The sequence below is a fragment of the Motacilla alba genome, chromosome 5 (genome assembly GCF_015832195.1).
Source record: "Motacilla alba alba isolate MOTALB_02 chromosome 5, Motacilla_alba_V1.0_pri, whole genome shotgun sequence".
Taxonomy (NCBI): domain Eukaryota; kingdom Metazoa; phylum Chordata; class Aves; order Passeriformes; family Motacillidae; genus Motacilla; species Motacilla alba.
In genome coordinates, this window is record NC_052020.1 from 60,323,664 (window position 1) to 60,339,957 (window position 16,294).

Below are 16,294 nucleotides of genomic sequence, written 5' to 3' on the forward strand. Positions count from 1 at the left end.
TTCCCCAAAAGAAACCTTTTGCCAACAAAACCCCCAAATCTGTTGGACAATGCATTAATTTGCACCTGTCAGCAGTAAAAATTAAACCAGTCATTGGCAGAAAATCCAATTCTCAGTGCAACTTGGGTTTGAAAGGTACAGAATTACACCAGCCTCTCAGCTAAGATAACTTTCTTCTCCTGCTCTGAATTTTGTGCTCTTTGCCTCTCACAAATCTGTGAGGAGGAGCTGGCAGGGCTTTGTGCATCTGCTGTGAGACAGCTCTTGGAGCAGAGCACTTGTCCAAATACTTCTGGTTTTTACACTTGACTTGTCTTGGTGTTCAATGGTTCATGGTGGGGGGAAAAACCAGATAAAATGAGAAATTGCTGCTTTTCTAAGGAAACCTTTTGTCTCTGATAGATCAGTCAGATGAATTCTCTCGAACGTGAACTGGAAACCAGCTCAGAAAATGAAGGGCTGAGAAAAAAGCAAGTCAAGCTGGATGATCAGTTAATGGAGGTACTTTGCAATCAGTGCTGACTGTGGGCCTTGATCACTAATTTATTGAATTTATTTTCTTTTAAAACAACTTACGGGTGTGTAGCAACAAAGAAAACTAATTGAAACTAGAATTACCCTGTCCTGATGTTTTACCTCCTCTTTCATGACCAGGTTGTGTGGCAAACATCCTGCTCTCTGAAGCATGTTTTGTTTGGTCATAATTCACATATGGCTTCAGATAGAAAATCAAATAGCAAAGAAATTTGTTTCTGTGCTTGAGGCAAGGCTGACCCTTGCCTCTTCCTTCCTAAAACATGTCCCCTCAAATTTCCTATCTAACATTTGTGTGATGCTGCTCTTAATGTAGAAACCTGTTGTTATTTCCTCTGTGAGTAATTTGCTGAATTTGAGCTTAATATTATCTAAATAGTGACAAAATAGCAATTTACACAGCTTACTGTTAATTTAAAGGCACAAGTGAAGACTTTAGTGGAGATTCTTCCAAAAGCTGCTGTAAAAGTTCTGCTGGAGATGGATCATCAAAATTTAGGAGTCCTTGGTTATAGGAATGGGCAACTCAGTTGTGTTTAGTGCATCCCATGAGGTCAGCCCAGACCTCCAAGCTGTCTCTCAGTAGTCTTGCCTAAATTTGATGTCCTGGATTTGAGTTTAAAATATAATATTTTAAAAAAAAGCCCTACAATTTTGAGTTGTTCCGTAAGTCAAAGCATCTCTCACATGAGGCTTCTGTAACACTTTATAGATGACTTGATGGTTTTCATCAAATGGGAGCCATTAGGCTGAAAATCCTGTGCAATTAGTAATAAAACGGTGAAAACCTAATCAGGAAAGAGGAGATTTTGACAAATTAATGAAAAGACTGTTTCTATTCCCCGTGAATTTATTTATATAGTCTTAATTAAGCTTTGGGAAAATGCCAAACACTCGAACCCATCAACACCCAGCCTGGGACTGCCTTTTCTCCTGAAATGCGTGTTTCAGCCACGCAGGGTTTTGTTCCTCCTGGTAACCTTTTCCCAGCAGGTGTGTACAACATTCACTCGGTGATTTGTGACTTCTAACTCTCTCTTTTGTGCCTCTTCTCCTTTTGTCCATGGCTAACCTGGCTAGAACCCAGTGGCTGGACCTAGCAGAGAAGGGGGCAGTGCTCTCTCTGAGATAGTGTGTGAAGGTAGAGCAATCATTTTTCATGTACCCCCATAGCATGGAGAAAACACGCCTTCATTTTTATTTTTTTTTAATGGATTTATTTTTCTTTTTATTCCATGCATCTCTTAAGGAAAGAAGCCACTATTCATTTCAGTGTCAGTTCTGGACAGCTGCACAGGTTCTTTGTGGTTTGTGTCCTGGGGGGTGGTTCTGTGCCCCGAGGAGCTGCGTGTTCCTGAGGGCTTGCCATGAAAATGGAAAGAAATCACCCCATTGCTTCCAAAAGAATGAAAATTGGGAGTGGGAGAATGAAAAGTGGCTTCCTGCTACCCCATTGCCTGTGAGGCTTGAAGGTGTTTGCATATTTACCTCTGCCTGCATGCTTTTCCACCAGACTGTCCAGTGGTTCCTCAAATTAATTAATTTCTGATCCCACTTGGCATCATCCTGATAGTTTAGCAAGCTCGTGATTGTTCCATTTTTGTTTTCCACAGATGAATACAGCAGGGCTCTGTTGTTTTCATTGTTGTTTCATTAGTAATTATTTTTAAGATGCTGTTAACACTAATTGACTGTTTCCTCATTAGTTACTCGTGTGCTTCACGACATGACAGGAGGCCTGAAAGGAATCCCACCAAAAGCTCATTATTTTCACTGTTTATATTGTCAGGAAAAGAGCAGCTCCTTTACAAAGAGAAGCCCTAAATAGCTTTAAAAAGTACAAATAGTTTTATTTTGAAGTATTTATAAACCTGTTTTCTGTTTACATGGGCCAGCAAAGGTAGGGATGGTAACAGGGCCAGAAGAGCTGCACCACTGTGAAAAATGTTTACAGTTAGAGATGAAGTCAGTAACTGAAATATTATCCAAATTGATAATTTTGTCTATGGGAAAGGGAATTAAAATCAGTTATGAAAGGAAAATGAAAATCAGTTGTGAAAGAAAAACCAAAATCACCAGGATAATCTTATACACCTTTTCCTAAGGGAGCAGAGTAGGGGTTTTAAGGCAACAGGACCTTTATGGGAAAAAATTATTAATGCTGCACAAATTCCAGCTGCAAATGAGTTTGTCTGAGCCATCAGGGATTTTTACTGTCCAGTTCTGGTCCTTTTCAGTATAATTAACTCTTCCAACTGTGAGTTACTTACCTGGGTTTTGCTTTAGTCTGGAAAAATTCTGAATTATTTCATGTGACTGTCTTAGCTCTTAATAGCTCCACAGTTGGGAGTGAACATTAGGAAATATCTATAGGGTGTTATATACTGAATTTTGAAGGTAATAGCAGAGATAAATGTTCCCTCTCCATCCTAAAGACTAGAAATAATCAATCAGCACAACTTCAGCCTTCCCCTTGAAATGGGAAATTACTGCTACTTAAAGCTCACCAAGTAAACTTTGATAGGAATTCATCAAAAATTCAGTGATTTTGTAATTCAGGCCTGAGATGATGACTCAAAGCCCAGCTTCCTTTGGGTGAAATTCCATCTCTTGTCACCTTCCATCACCAACCCCAGGCTTGTTTGTCTTGTACACGAGAAATCTGAGAGCAGGCTGCTCCTGGGGCAGCCCTGGCAGAGGGGGCAGGTGCTGATGGGGGCATTTGGGGTTTGGCAGATGCTCCTGGGGCAGGTGCTGATGGTGGCATTTGGGGTTTTGTAGGTGCCTGAGGAGCAGCCCTGGCAGAGGGAATAGGACTGATGCTGGGATCTGGGGTTTTGCAGATGCCCCTGGAGCAGCCCTGGCAGAGGGAGCAGGTGCTGATGTTGGCATTTGGGGTTTTGCAGATGGTCAGGGAGCAGCCCTGGCAGAGGGAATAGGACTGATGCTGGGATTTGGGGTTTTGCAGGTGCTCAGGGAGCAGGTGCTGATGCTGGGATTTGGGGTTTTGCAGATGCCCCTGGAGCAGCCCTGGCAGAGGGAGCAGGTGCTGATGTTGGCATTTGGGGTTTTGCAGATGCTCCTGGTGCTGATGTTGGGACTTGGGGTTTTGCAGATGCTCCTGGAGCAGGTGCTGTTGGTGGCATTTGAGGTTTTGCAGATGCCCCTGGAGCAGCCCTGGCAGAGGGAGTCGTGCTGATGGTGGCATTTGGGGTTTTGCAGATGCTCCTGGTGCTGATGGTGGCATTTGGGGTTTTGCAGATGCCCTGGTGCTGATGGTGGCATTTGGGGTTTTGCAGATGCTCCTGGTGCTGTTGGTGGCATTTGAGGTTTTGTAGGTGCTCCTGGAGCAGCCCTGGCAGAGGGGGCAGGTGCTGATGGGGGCATTTGGGGTTTTGCAGATGCTTGAGGAGCAGCCCTGGCAAAGGAAGTAGGATTGATGGGGAGATTTGGGGTTTTGCAGATGCTCCTGGGGCAGCCCTGGCAGAGGGAGCAGGACTGATGGTGGGATCTGGGATGTTGCAGATGCTCAGGTAGCAGGTGCTGATGTTGGCATTTGGGGTTTGGCAGATGCTCCTGGGGCAGGTGCTGTTGCTGGCATTTGGGGTTTTGTAGGTGCTCCTGGAGCAGCCCTGGCAGAGGGAGCAGGACTGATGGTGGGATCTGGGATGTTGCAGGTGCTCAGGTAGCAGGTGCTGATGTTGGGATTTGGGGTTTTGCAGATGCCCCTGGAGCAGCCCTGGCAGAGGGAGCAGGACTGATGGTGGGATCTGGGATGTTGCAGGTGCTCAGGTAGCAGGTGCTGTTGGTGGCATTTGAGGTTTTGTAGGTGCCTGAGGAGCAGCCCTGGCAGAGGGAATAGGACTGATGCTGGGATTTGGGGTTTTGTAGGTGCTCCTGGGGCAGCCCTGGCAGAGGGAGCTGGTGTTGATGTTGGGATTTGGGGTTTTGCAGATGCTCCTGGTGCTGTTGGTGGCATTTGAGGTTTTGTAGGTGCTCCTGGGGCAGCCCTGGCAGAGGAGGCAGATGCTGAAGTTGGGATTTGGGGTTTTGCAGATGCTCCTGGTGCTGATGGTGGCATTTGGGGTTTTGCAGATGCTCCTGGAGCAGGTGCTGAAGTTGGGATTTGGGGTTTTGCAGATGCTGCAGCCCGGGGGGATGCGTAGCCAGAGCTCCCAGCAGCAAGGCTGTGCCACGATGCCCAGGGAGCAGTTCCTGCAGCTCCAGCAGCAGCTGCTGCACACGGAGAGGAGGAGCCAGCACCTCCAGGAAGAGCTCGAGAGCAGACCCTCGGGGACAAACATGCAGCAGGTAAGCTCCTCTCACCCTGACAGTGAAAAGTTGGAAAGGATTTGGTTTAGTTGTCTTGGGTTTGGGGTTTTTTTTTTGGTTTTTTCTTATTCTGGTGAGATCCGTTCTCTGTTTATGCCAGTTCACAACTGAAATGTCATGGCAGCAAGGATCTGTGTAAGAATGCTGGTTAGTGTGGCCAGCCAGAGCTTTGTTCTGAAGTCCTCTTAATTCTTTTGAGATCAAACCACTCCCATCCACATTTAACTGGCTTTTCTCCCTCTGCTCCACGTGCAGTAAGTGTTTCTAGAGGCTTTTTTTGTTGTTTCTTCACCTAATGACCATGTCTAGAGCTATTCTTTTTAAATGACACCACTCCAGCTATTGCACAGGCCTGGTTGTGTTTGAGGGTCTCTGGGACGAGGGAAGAGATGAGAGTTGTGACTCCATCTTCCAGAAGGTTGATTCATTATTTCATTATATATATTTTAATTAAAATGCTATACTAAAACAATACTAAAGAAAGAGCAAGGAGATATCAAAATCTAGAAAGGAATAGAACGGAATGATAACAAAAGCTAAAAACAGACCAGAGAGTCTGACAGAGCTGGACTTTGGTCACTGAACAAAAACAATTCCCACGAGGCTAATCAAAGATGCACCTGTTGGTAAACCATCCCTGGGCTGCATTTTGCAGCCATCAGATAATATCGTTCCCATTTTTTTTCCTGAGGCCTCTCAGCTTCTCAGGAGGAAAATCCCAATGACAGGATTTTGATAAAGTGACACACAGGCGTCCATCACAAAAACCCTGATTTGGGCTGTTGCTGTCACATGGGCTTGTGTCAGTTGTAGCAGAGCAGAACACAAATTAATCCTTTTTTCTAAGGTTTTTCCTAATCCTTTTTCTTCCTGGTTTGGCCATGAGACACTGTTACTGTTGTACAGAAGCTTCAGCATTTCTGAGGGAAAGCCACTTCCAAGGAAGATGAATTCGTCCGCTCACTTGTAGTGTTAATTTTTGACCTTGTAAAACTGAATTCTAGGCATTAGAAATTTTATATTTGCCATATAAAAATTGCCAAATGATCCTTTTCTTCAAAAAGTAATTGGATCTCTAAATGTCTAAAGCTTTGGCTCAGGCCAAATAACGTCTTAAAATAATATTACAGCTTAAGATAAAGCTCTAAGGAACCTAAATTTATATTTAGTATTTTATCTGTTTTAGATCAGATAGTTACTTAGATTTACTCTTACATAAATTAGATAAAATACTATTAGCTGTTTATTCATCTGGTAGCAGGAAAAAAAACCAGCCTTCTTATATTTTAAATTTAGATTGCAGTTATACTTTAAAACAATACCTAAAAAAAATATATAAAAAAATAATAATAATAATAATACTAAGACTTTGAAGCTCAAAAATCTCTGAATGTGGGAATAAGTTTTCCAGAAAAAAAAAAGTATTATGGAGAGAGTATAGGCAGTAACCAGTTTTTAAAGTATCCAAAACTTGGAGTATATTTTTTATTATGAAAGGTATAAAATCAAAATGCTTCATTAAAAAAATAAAAGCAAATAATTTCAGGTTAAGCAGAAATAAATTGATTGTAAGGTTCCTTTTCAGAAGTGCATCAGCACAGGCTGATGTACCTGGTCCTGTACCATGGGGAGCAGAATGTGCAGTTTAATTTAGAATCAGTCAAAGCCACATTGCAGCAGTGGCAGAATGAATGCGCAGGGCTTGCCTGAGGAGTGAGGAGCTTGGAATTTAGCTTTTGGAACAATCTGCAAACAGTCACATCCTGGAGCTTGCTGTTCTAGGGATGAATTGCTCCTGCATTTCCTGGAAAAGCTTTGGGAATTTTTAAATACTTAGAGAGGCTTGAAAAACATTTGCTGTCAATGCGCTATTTTAATTTTTTTGCCCTTTTTTTCCCCCTTAAAGTGAGCGGATATTCTGCTTTATAACACCCCTTTTTCACTATACAACTTTCTAAATCATCCTTAAAAACCTGCACTTATGAACAAAGCCAGATTTCTTTGTTTGTCTCCACTTTGCGAGCACCTCCTGCTTGAACCTCTGTGGGTTTTTCTTTGCCATCCTGATTTTTAGGGTTTAACCTTTAGTTGAGCTCATGTCCCTTTTAATGTCCCCTTTGGCACCCTGAAAGCTTCCATCCTGATCCCTCTGCATCTTCCTCTCACCAGTGCCTACAAGGTCAGGTTACCTCCCTGTGTAAAATGAACCATTTCCTTCTGCTGCTTTGCTTTTTGCAGCTTTTTAGCTCCTGTCTAATGAGGTATCCAAAGTTATCCCCTTTTTTTTATTTTTTAAAGGAATTATTTTGTGTTTATCCTGCTTTGCAGTTTTCATTGCTTTTTGATCCTGGCTGTCTGTGGTTTTTCATTCCTTTTACAGTCAGTCCTGAGTTATTTTCACCCAAAGGCTGCTGTTACACGTTTAAATGTCACTAAATTAAATTGAATTATAACTCCGGAGCTGTTTGTGCTGTTTGAACCTGCCTGGACTCTTCTGAATTTCCAGTGACTGCTTCTGCTGTGCCCAGTGCTGTGATTACTCATATCCCTTTCTCAGTTACTAAACTGGGGAGCCTGTTAATTACCCAATATTTCCCAAAGTTTCCTAGCGCTGATTAATATTTGAGTTGCTCAGTTCCCCCTTGGTACAGCAATTTATTTCAAATTTCATATAGTTCTGAGGGAAAAACAGCAAGGTTTGAGACAGAAATACAAAGTTTTCAAAGGAGGGCCAGTTTGGCTGCATTTTTCCCAAATGCTTGGCATCTGTGAGATTTTTTTATATATATTTGAATATATATCTATTATATTTATATATATTTGGCTGTATTATTCCCAAATGCTTGGCAATCTGTGGGATGTTAATATATTTCTTTTTAATATTTACATATTATATTTATATGTAATGTTTTGCCACATTTTTCCCAAATGCTTGGCAATCTAGGAGATTTTATAGATATATTTTAAAATATCAATATATAACATTTAAATATAATATTTTGCTATGTTTTTCCCAAATGCTTGGAAATCTCTGAGATTTTTTAATATATATTTAAATATATATCTATTATATTTATATATAATGGTTTGCCACATTTCTCCCATATGCTCGGCAGTCTATGAGATTTTATAGATATATTTTTAGATATCTATATATTCTATTTATATATAACATTCAGCTATATTTTTCCCAAATGCTTGGAAATCTATGATATTTTATAGATATATTTTAAAATATATGTATATTACATTTATATATAATATTTTCCCAAGTGCTTGGAAATCTTAGATTTTTTTTAATATATATTTGAATATATATCTATTATATTTATATATCATATTTGGCTGTATTATTCCCAAATGCTTGGCAATCTGTGAGATTTTATAGATATATTTTAAATAACTCTATATTATATTTATATATAATGTTTTGCCATATTTTTCCCAAACGCTCAGCAGTCTGAGATTTTATATGTATATTTTAAAATATCTATATATTATATTTATATATAATATTTGGCTGTATTTTTCCCAAATGCTTGGCAATCTATGAGATTTATATATATATATATTTTTTTTAAAATATTTTTATATAATGTTTGGATACACTTTTCCCAAATGCTTGGCAATCTATGAGATTTTTTTTTTTTATTTATATATTATACTTATGAAATGTTTGGATACATTTTTCCCAAATGCTTGGCAATCTATGAGATTTTTATATATATATATATATATATATATTTAAAATATTTATATATAATGTTTGGATACACTTTTCCCAAATGCTTGGCAATCTGTGAGATTTTATATATATATATATATATTTTTTTTTTTTTAATATTTATATATAATGTTTGGATACACTTTTCCCAGATGCTTGGCAATCTGTGAGGTTTTTATATATATATTTTTTAAATATTTATATATAATGTTTGGATACACTTTTCCCAGATGCTTGGCAATCTGTGAGGTTTTTTTATATATTATATCAGATTTTTATCATAAATGAGATTTTTAGCGAGGGGACAGAGGATGATTTCCTTTGAAAAAACTTTGCTAACTTAATCACTGCCTCTGATCTTTTAAAAACCACGAAATGAGAGTCCTTAGATGTAGAAAATCCCTCCTCGATCTCCCAGCTGTGTGGTGCCAATCTGAACATTTATGCATGGGAAATATAAAATACTCTGGTGTTTTTTCTCCTTGTGTGCGTGTATTTGTTTCTTTTGTCCTGTTGCTTGCTTTGCTTGCGTTGCTGGTTTTTTTTTGCCGTGAAGTGTTGGTGTTTTGAAGCAGAACCTGGCTACCAGGGTCAAGTATTCCCACTTGCCTTCTTTCTCCAGGCCTTGCTACCGGAGCAGCGAGCAGTGCATGCGGATTCCTGCCGCAGGATCGGGCACCTCTGACACCTCTGGCTGCTTTTCATCCCATTCCCTTTCCATGGCAAACTCACAAAAACACAGAACTGGCATAAGCTGAGAAACTTGAGGATCAAATCCCTTTTTTTCCCTTGTTTTCCCCCCTTTTTTTCCTTTTCTTTCCTTTTTTTTTTTCCCCCTTTTTTTTCCCCCCTTTTTTTTCCCCCCTTTTTTTCCCCCCTTTTTTTCCCCCCTTTTTTTCCCCCCCTTTTTTTCCCCCCTTTTTTTCCCCCCTTTTTTTTCCCCCCTTTTTTTTCCCCCCTTTTTTTTCCCCCCTTTTTTTTCCCCCCTTTTTTTTCCCCCCTTTTTTTTTCCCCTTTTTTTCCCCCCTTTTTTTTCCCCCCTTTTTTTTCCCCCCCCTTTTTTCCCCCCCCTTTTTTCCCCCCCCTTTTTTCCCCCCCCTTTTTCCCCCCCCCTTTTCCCCCCCCCTTTTTTCCCCCCCCCTTTTTTCCCCCCCCCTTTTTTTCCCCCCTTTTTTTTCCCCCCTTTTTTTTCCCCCCTTTTTTTTCCCCCCTTTTTTTTCCCCCCCCTTTTTTTTCCCCCCCCTTTTTTTCCCCCCCTTTTTTCCCCCCTTTTTTCCCCCCTTTTTTTCCCCTCCCCTTTTTTTTCCCCCTCCCCTTTTTTTTTTACCTCCCCTTTTTTTCACCCCCCTTTTTGATTTCCTTTATTGTCCCAAAAAAAACAGCAAAAAAAAAACCTCTCTGCAGTGTTATTTTCTTATTTATTTGTCTAGAAGCTATTTTGTGAAAGCTCGGAAGCTTCCAGAAGCTTTTTAAAATTGGTTACAAACGGGTTTTATTTATGTTTATTTAAAATGTGCAGTTGTTCAGTACGGGAAAGAGCCTATTTTTCTCAAATGGTACTAATTTTATATGAGATTTGAAGAAAACCTGGGGTATTTATACTGCATTTTTGTATAAGATGTATAAACTTTTTAACAGGGAAAGATGACTTTTTCTTGATGTAAATGAAAAATAAAATCTTTTTTTTTTAAGCATAATGTCTCTTGTCTTCATAGAAATCAATAATTTCCCCTTCAAGAATGAACAAGTTTTGGACAAAATATTTATCTTTGATAATGAACATTGTTGTATCAAGACATCTGGGAAAGACTTGTGGTGGGGATGTAGTGGAGTACAGGAACTCAGCTTTTCTTTAGCAGATGTACCTGAAAATTTAAGAAAATGAGAAATCTTCTACTGCTGTGGCCATAAAGTAAAAAAAAAGGAAAATTATTGTTTATTGGACAAAATTCTATAGTTTTAATTTTTGTCCCAAACTAGGATTTTAATAAAATTTAATTAATTTATCAGGATTTAATTCTTTATTTATCCTAATTTAATTAAATTAGGATTTTAATGCTTTAACAGTTCAGCAAACACCTCTTTAAGGCCTGTGATTTTTCTCATGGGAGCCATGAACCATTTCAGCTGTTTGCTTGTGAAGATCTTTTTTCTCCTATTTTTAATGACCTTAAAGCTTCTGCCTGAGCTGACTTCTCCCATTTAACATGAAATAATGGGAAGTGGGAATATTTAAGAAAAAAAAAACAAAACCCCAGGGATCACAGGTATTGAGACCTCTCTAATTCTTCTTTTCCACATAATTACTCACTCAGAACTCCTGCAACCGATGGGAAGTGGGATAGTGAATTCCAGGGTTTTGAATTCCAATCAAATCCCATTCATTCAGAAAAAGATCCACTCCACCCACCCAGAAGAACTTTTCTGTGTGATTTTAATGGAAGCTTCTTCCTAAAAATAGATTATCTGATAACCTCGTACACAGGTTTGAGTTGCTGGTGCTACAGCAAATAAAATGTTGAGTGAGCTTAAATCACCCCCAGGGGGATGATTTTGTAGGGTTTTAGATGAGGAACTCCCTACCTGAAGCAGATTTTCATTCATCCTCCTCCACAGGTGGGATGGGTTTGGGTTTGAAGGTGTGTTTTGTTTTGGGTTGGTGCTTTCTCAAACTTTAATCTCCTCAAATCTGCCTGCAATTTGAATAACCAACCAGCATTTAAATAAAGTCTCAAATTGCCTGCAGTTGGTTCTAAAGTTCCTTCATCCAAACAAGTTCTTCTGTAATTCCTGATGCTTCTTATTTTTTGGGGGGAAAATTCCCCTCAGGTGTTCGTGTAACCTGACACAGAATTACGATGCTTTTAGTTACACTGTCATCTTGCTGAAGAAAAAGAAGAAAAAACCAGTTTAGGGTTATGATAACTAATCTAAAAAGATGTAAAAAAATGAAGTTTGGAATCTTACTTCTTTTGGATATTACTCATTTCCAAGGGGTCTCTGGCATGGGAGAGTTACATTGTCGAGCATGACCTTATAACTTCACTTTATTTTTATTCTAAAACCATTAAATTGGCATTTTTTTCCCCACATTCATCAGAAATTTGGCAGCACCAAAGGAGAAGAAAAGGAAATTGTCCAGCTCTGTTACAGACAAGACAGAATAAGTTGTGAATTTTATATAATTTTTCCATGTTTTGGTAACTTCAAGTGCAACTTGCTTGGAAAACCAGTGCAATGCTGAGAGTGTCCTTTAAGTGTTGCCATAATATTTTGCTTCAATTAAAGGTTTATTAATGTAACTGCCTCTAAATCAGACTGAAATGTGGAGGGCCGCCTATTTTCTTGAGCATAAACTGGAAAAACAAAACAGACTGGTGAACGGGAAGTGATTTTTAACTGATTTTCACCTAAATGTTGCTTTCCAGGGGGGTCACGAGCAGCTTCTACAGATGATGGAAGAGCGGATGATGGATGTGGAGCAGAAGTTAAGGCTTGTAAAAAGACTTCTCCAAGATAAAGTAAATCAGCTGAAAGAACAAGTAAGTGATCTTGGATTTCCTCAAATCTTCCCCATTCCTTCTGCAAACCCCTAAGTGGGCAAATGTTGCCGAGCTGTTGTTCAGAATAAAGTTAAAAGTGGCTTTATTGAATTTTATTCTGAGCTCAACTACAGCATGTTTGCCCAAAACTTCATAAAACTCCAAAGTGGGGACTGAATCCATGAATTTCCTACATCAAGAAACAAAAATCATTAATTTCCTAAATCAAGAAACAAAAATCAAATTTCAGCTGAGGATGCTAACTGGAAAAGTTGCTTAGAAAAGGAGGGGAAAATAATCCCCTGAGGAGAAAATATTGATTACCTTGAGGCCTCCTGCCCCAAATTCATCCTTTGATGTGATTTTGGGGTTTTTGGAAGTATCTCTGTGGGATCACTGGGCTTGTGTGGTGTTTGGAGGCAGTTAGGATGAGGAAAGAGACAAGAATTTTGACTTTATGTTTCAGAAGGCTGATTTATTATATTATTATATGTATTATATTAAAAATATTAAATTAAAACTATACTAAAAGAATAGAGAGAAAGGAATCATCAAAAAACAAAATAAGAATAAAATGGAATAAATAATAAAATTTTGTGACTGACCCAGACAGTCTAGACAGCTGGACTGTGATTAGCCATTAATTAATAACAGCTACATGAGACTAATCACAGATCCACCTGCTGCACTGCACAACAACAAACAGTTATTATTTATATTTTATTCCTGAAGTCTTTCAGCTTCTCAGGAGAAGAAAATCCTAGCACAAAGATATTCATAAAACATGTCGGTGGCAGGCTTGTGGATTCTTTTGTGCACTAAATTTATCCTTAGAGGACAAATGGTGGAAAGGAGAATTCCCATGACAAGATGGATTTTAATCTCTCTGTTACCTACCCCATCTCCTTAAAAAACCTTTCCAGTCTCAAAACATCCGCGGCATCTCTAAAGCCTCTGGGGTTTTTAATGAGAGGGGTGGGGTTTTACTTTGATATTTGAGCTGGAGTGAACACATTCACCCGGTTCCCCAGCTCCTTTGGGGTTTTCCTTTGCCATTTGCTGAGTGCCCGTGTCCCACTCCCTCCCCAGCTTTCCAAGAACACCAAGGCAGACGCCATGGTCAAGGATCTCTACGTGGAGAACGCGCAGCTGCTGAAGGCTCTGGAGGTGACAGAGCAGAGGCAGAAAACTGCGGAGAGGAAGAATTATTTACTGGAAGAGAAAATTGCCAACCTCAACAGAATAGTGAAGAACTTGGCCTCCCCCTCCTTCAGCCCAGCAGCAGAGATCAGGTCATAGCAGAGCTGTTGTGCGTCACGGCCCCGTGCACTTTACTGAAATGGGAATATTTCAGCCTCTCACTGCGTTGCCTTTCTTTACTGAATGAGTTTTAGTTCCAAATGCCTCCCCAGAGAGCACAGAGCTGATTCCCAAAATGGACACTACCAAAGGAGAATTTTGTTGGTTCCCAAACTGGGTTTCTGCTAAGTTTTGCCTAAAAGTAATCATCACTATGTAAAAAAACCCCAAACTTATGTTTTTCTAGGTTAACCTATTTTGATGCCTTGGCTTTCATTTAAAATCCAAATTCTGAATCTCCTGTACTGGATTATCTAGATTGAAGCAAAGGCCTAAAGTAAACTCACATTGTGGAACTGAAAACTTAACATTTTCAGCTTTCTAAACTAGCTCCAAACCTAGAAATGCTGATGGGTCAGTCTTCAACACTGTCAGCAAAACTGTTATTGAAGGCAAGACTTTGCTGGTGTGGGCTGTGTCCTGTAAACTGATTCTGGTTTCTCTAAAGCAATTATTCATTAGGCTTCTGGGTTGTTCTTCATGGCTGTTTCTCTGCAGAGCTCAGAAAAAAAAAAAAAGAGGTTTATTTAAAATACAGAACTAGACTACTGCCTCCAACTAAGCGTGACAATATTTCATCTGAAGAAATTTCCCAGCTAGCAAATAAAGACTATTATTTCTCCTTTTTTTTTTTTTAAGCTGTGCTGCCAGACAGCTCTGAATTGTAGAGGCCTTACTGTTTTTGGATATGGAAATAAGTTAAACCAAGGAAGAGTCACTCCACAGAAGCCAAGATGGGAGCTTTGTTGATGTGATCTGTAAATTCAGTAAAGCAGTGCAGTGCATTTATTAAACAGCTGGCAGAAGAATGAAGAGGGGCACTTTGTCAGTGGGATCCTGTTGTTGGAACCCTCACGAGCATGGAGCTTTGCCAGGAAGGCAGCATTTGCTCTGACCTGAGGAATCATTTGGAAAAGTCTTGTCTTTTGTGTTAATCCAAGTGCAGAGTCTGTCATTAGCTGTGAAGAACTCAGGGAGTACCAGCCTAAATGAGCTTCCTTCAGCTGTAAGTGTGGGTATTGTGTCAGCAGAGGGAGGTGAACACGCCCGAGGGAAAGCAGGACAAACCAAACGGGAGCTGGGTGAGTATTTCCTTGGTGCTCCCTACCCGACTTGCAGAGGAGCACCAAGGTTTGGGATGAGGTTGGATCCTCATCTTGGATCAGTGGGGAAATGCAAATTTTTTTGGGAACACCTTCAAGACAGAGGGGTTTGCCAGAGGAGCGGCTGGAGAAGAGCCTGCCTGCTCAAGGGGTGTGTGTTAGCCTGCCCTGCCTCCCCCAGAGCAGTCAGACACCATTCAACACTGTAAATCAAACTGGAATCAAAATTCCAATCAGTTCTGGAATACTTGAAACTGAACCTCTTTAAATGCAAGTGACTGCGAGGTGTTTTGTCTCAGAGAGCACTGGCAAGCTGATCATTCTGTCAGGAGCCAAAAGTCCTCCAGGAACTGGGGTAACACTGCCTGCAAGCTGTGGAGGAGCAGAGGGGAAATGAGTTTTAGTGTGTACTGATGAGGCTGAGAGGATGTTCCCTGTGTCTCTGGGGTTACTTACCAATTTTGGAGGGTTGGTGCACTGAACTAGACACTGGAAACACTCTAGTCACTAGAAAGTGACTTTTTCCTCCTCCTTTTCCTCCTCTATTGCTTTGTGCAGGCAACAAGGTGGAAATGGAAACAGAATCATGGAAGACCATCATGTTAGAGTCCTCATTAATTATTTCACTGCTGTGCTCTTCTAATTGCATTGCATGTAGTGGAGATTTCTCCAGGTCATCCCAAATTCAAGGATTTACAGTTCAGAGGCCACAAAAATATTTTCACAAACTGGAAATGTCTTCAATTGATGGAAATCTGAGGGTTTGAAAAGCTGAAGGAGTGATTTCTTGGTACTTTTATCACCAAGTGGTCTGAGTTACACGGTAATAAATCTCTGTGTGGGTACCAGGGCTGTCTGTTGGCAAAGTGGGAACTGAGCACGCCCTAGACTCATACTCTGGAAGTGAGCAAAGTTCCAAAATATTTCCAGGAAACAACAGAAATGAGGTTCAGAACTGTATTTGGGAAAAAAATATTATTATCTAGTACATTCTAAGACTACTTCATACCTTGACCTTGAGTTACTTGTGTCTGTGACCACAGTCTAAAAGGAAGGAATGAATATTTCACTTAAATTATTGTGCAATTACCTTCATGTTGCTCAATTTAAAAGCTGGACTACTTCACTAATTCTTTTAATCTCCTGGTAGTTACCAGATTTTTATAAACCAAACACAGACATTGCTAGAGCACAGCACCAAAAAGGCAGAAATAGGGAAAAGGGACTTTTGGTTTTTCCCTTTCTGCCCTATCCTACCTTGCTCTACTTCTCTTTCACTAAACTTCAAAAAAAAAAAACAAAAACAACTTAACTACAGGAGAGAGGAGGAGGAAGACATCCTGTTGGTAAAAACTCCAGTTTCACTGGAAGATTTGTGTGGATTAATTCTCAGAAGTGCCTTTTCCTTCCTGTACTGTACTGTCTGGGTTGCCACAGGACAACTCAGGACAATCCCCTCCCAAAAGGAGGGATCCCAGAGAAAGGCAGAGCTGCTTCCAGAGGGGTGGCATGTTGCTCCTGAATTCACTGTGTCAGCTCAGAAGAGAAGCAGCTGTTTTACAAAGTCCAGGCTACTGAAAATAAGCATAGAAACACATAATTTATTCAGCATTAGGGGTGTTTTGTGCATGAATGTGGGCAGAATAGGCAAAAAAACCAAAGTATTTAATGTTGTTGCAGTCAAAAATCACTGAACTTTT

At 40.0% G+C, this 16,294-nt stretch overlaps 1 protein-coding gene across 7 annotated transcripts in view; it reads left to right on the plus strand.

The window, feature by feature from the left end:
• Nucleotides 1–15,892, plus strand: part of NIN (ninein) — a 64,651-nt gene extending 48,759 nt beyond the window's left edge. For 4 of the 7 annotated variants that reach the window (XM_038138575.1, XM_038138582.1, XM_038138576.1 and 1 more), the window contains 4 exons: nucleotides 403–501; nucleotides 4,675–4,845; nucleotides 12,019–12,132; nucleotides 13,222–13,431. In XM_038138575.1, the coding sequence (XP_037994503.1) occupies nucleotides 403–501; nucleotides 4,675–4,845; nucleotides 12,019–12,132; nucleotides 13,222–13,431 (594 nt within the window). Of the gene's footprint in view, nucleotides 1–402; nucleotides 502–1,614; nucleotides 1,676–4,674; nucleotides 4,846–9,212; nucleotides 9,414–12,018; nucleotides 12,133–13,221 lie in introns of those variants that run through there. The other 3 variants (XM_038138578.1, XM_038138579.1, XM_038138580.1) reach the window with 3 other exon arrangements.
• Nucleotides 15,893–16,294: the final 402 nt, after the last annotated feature.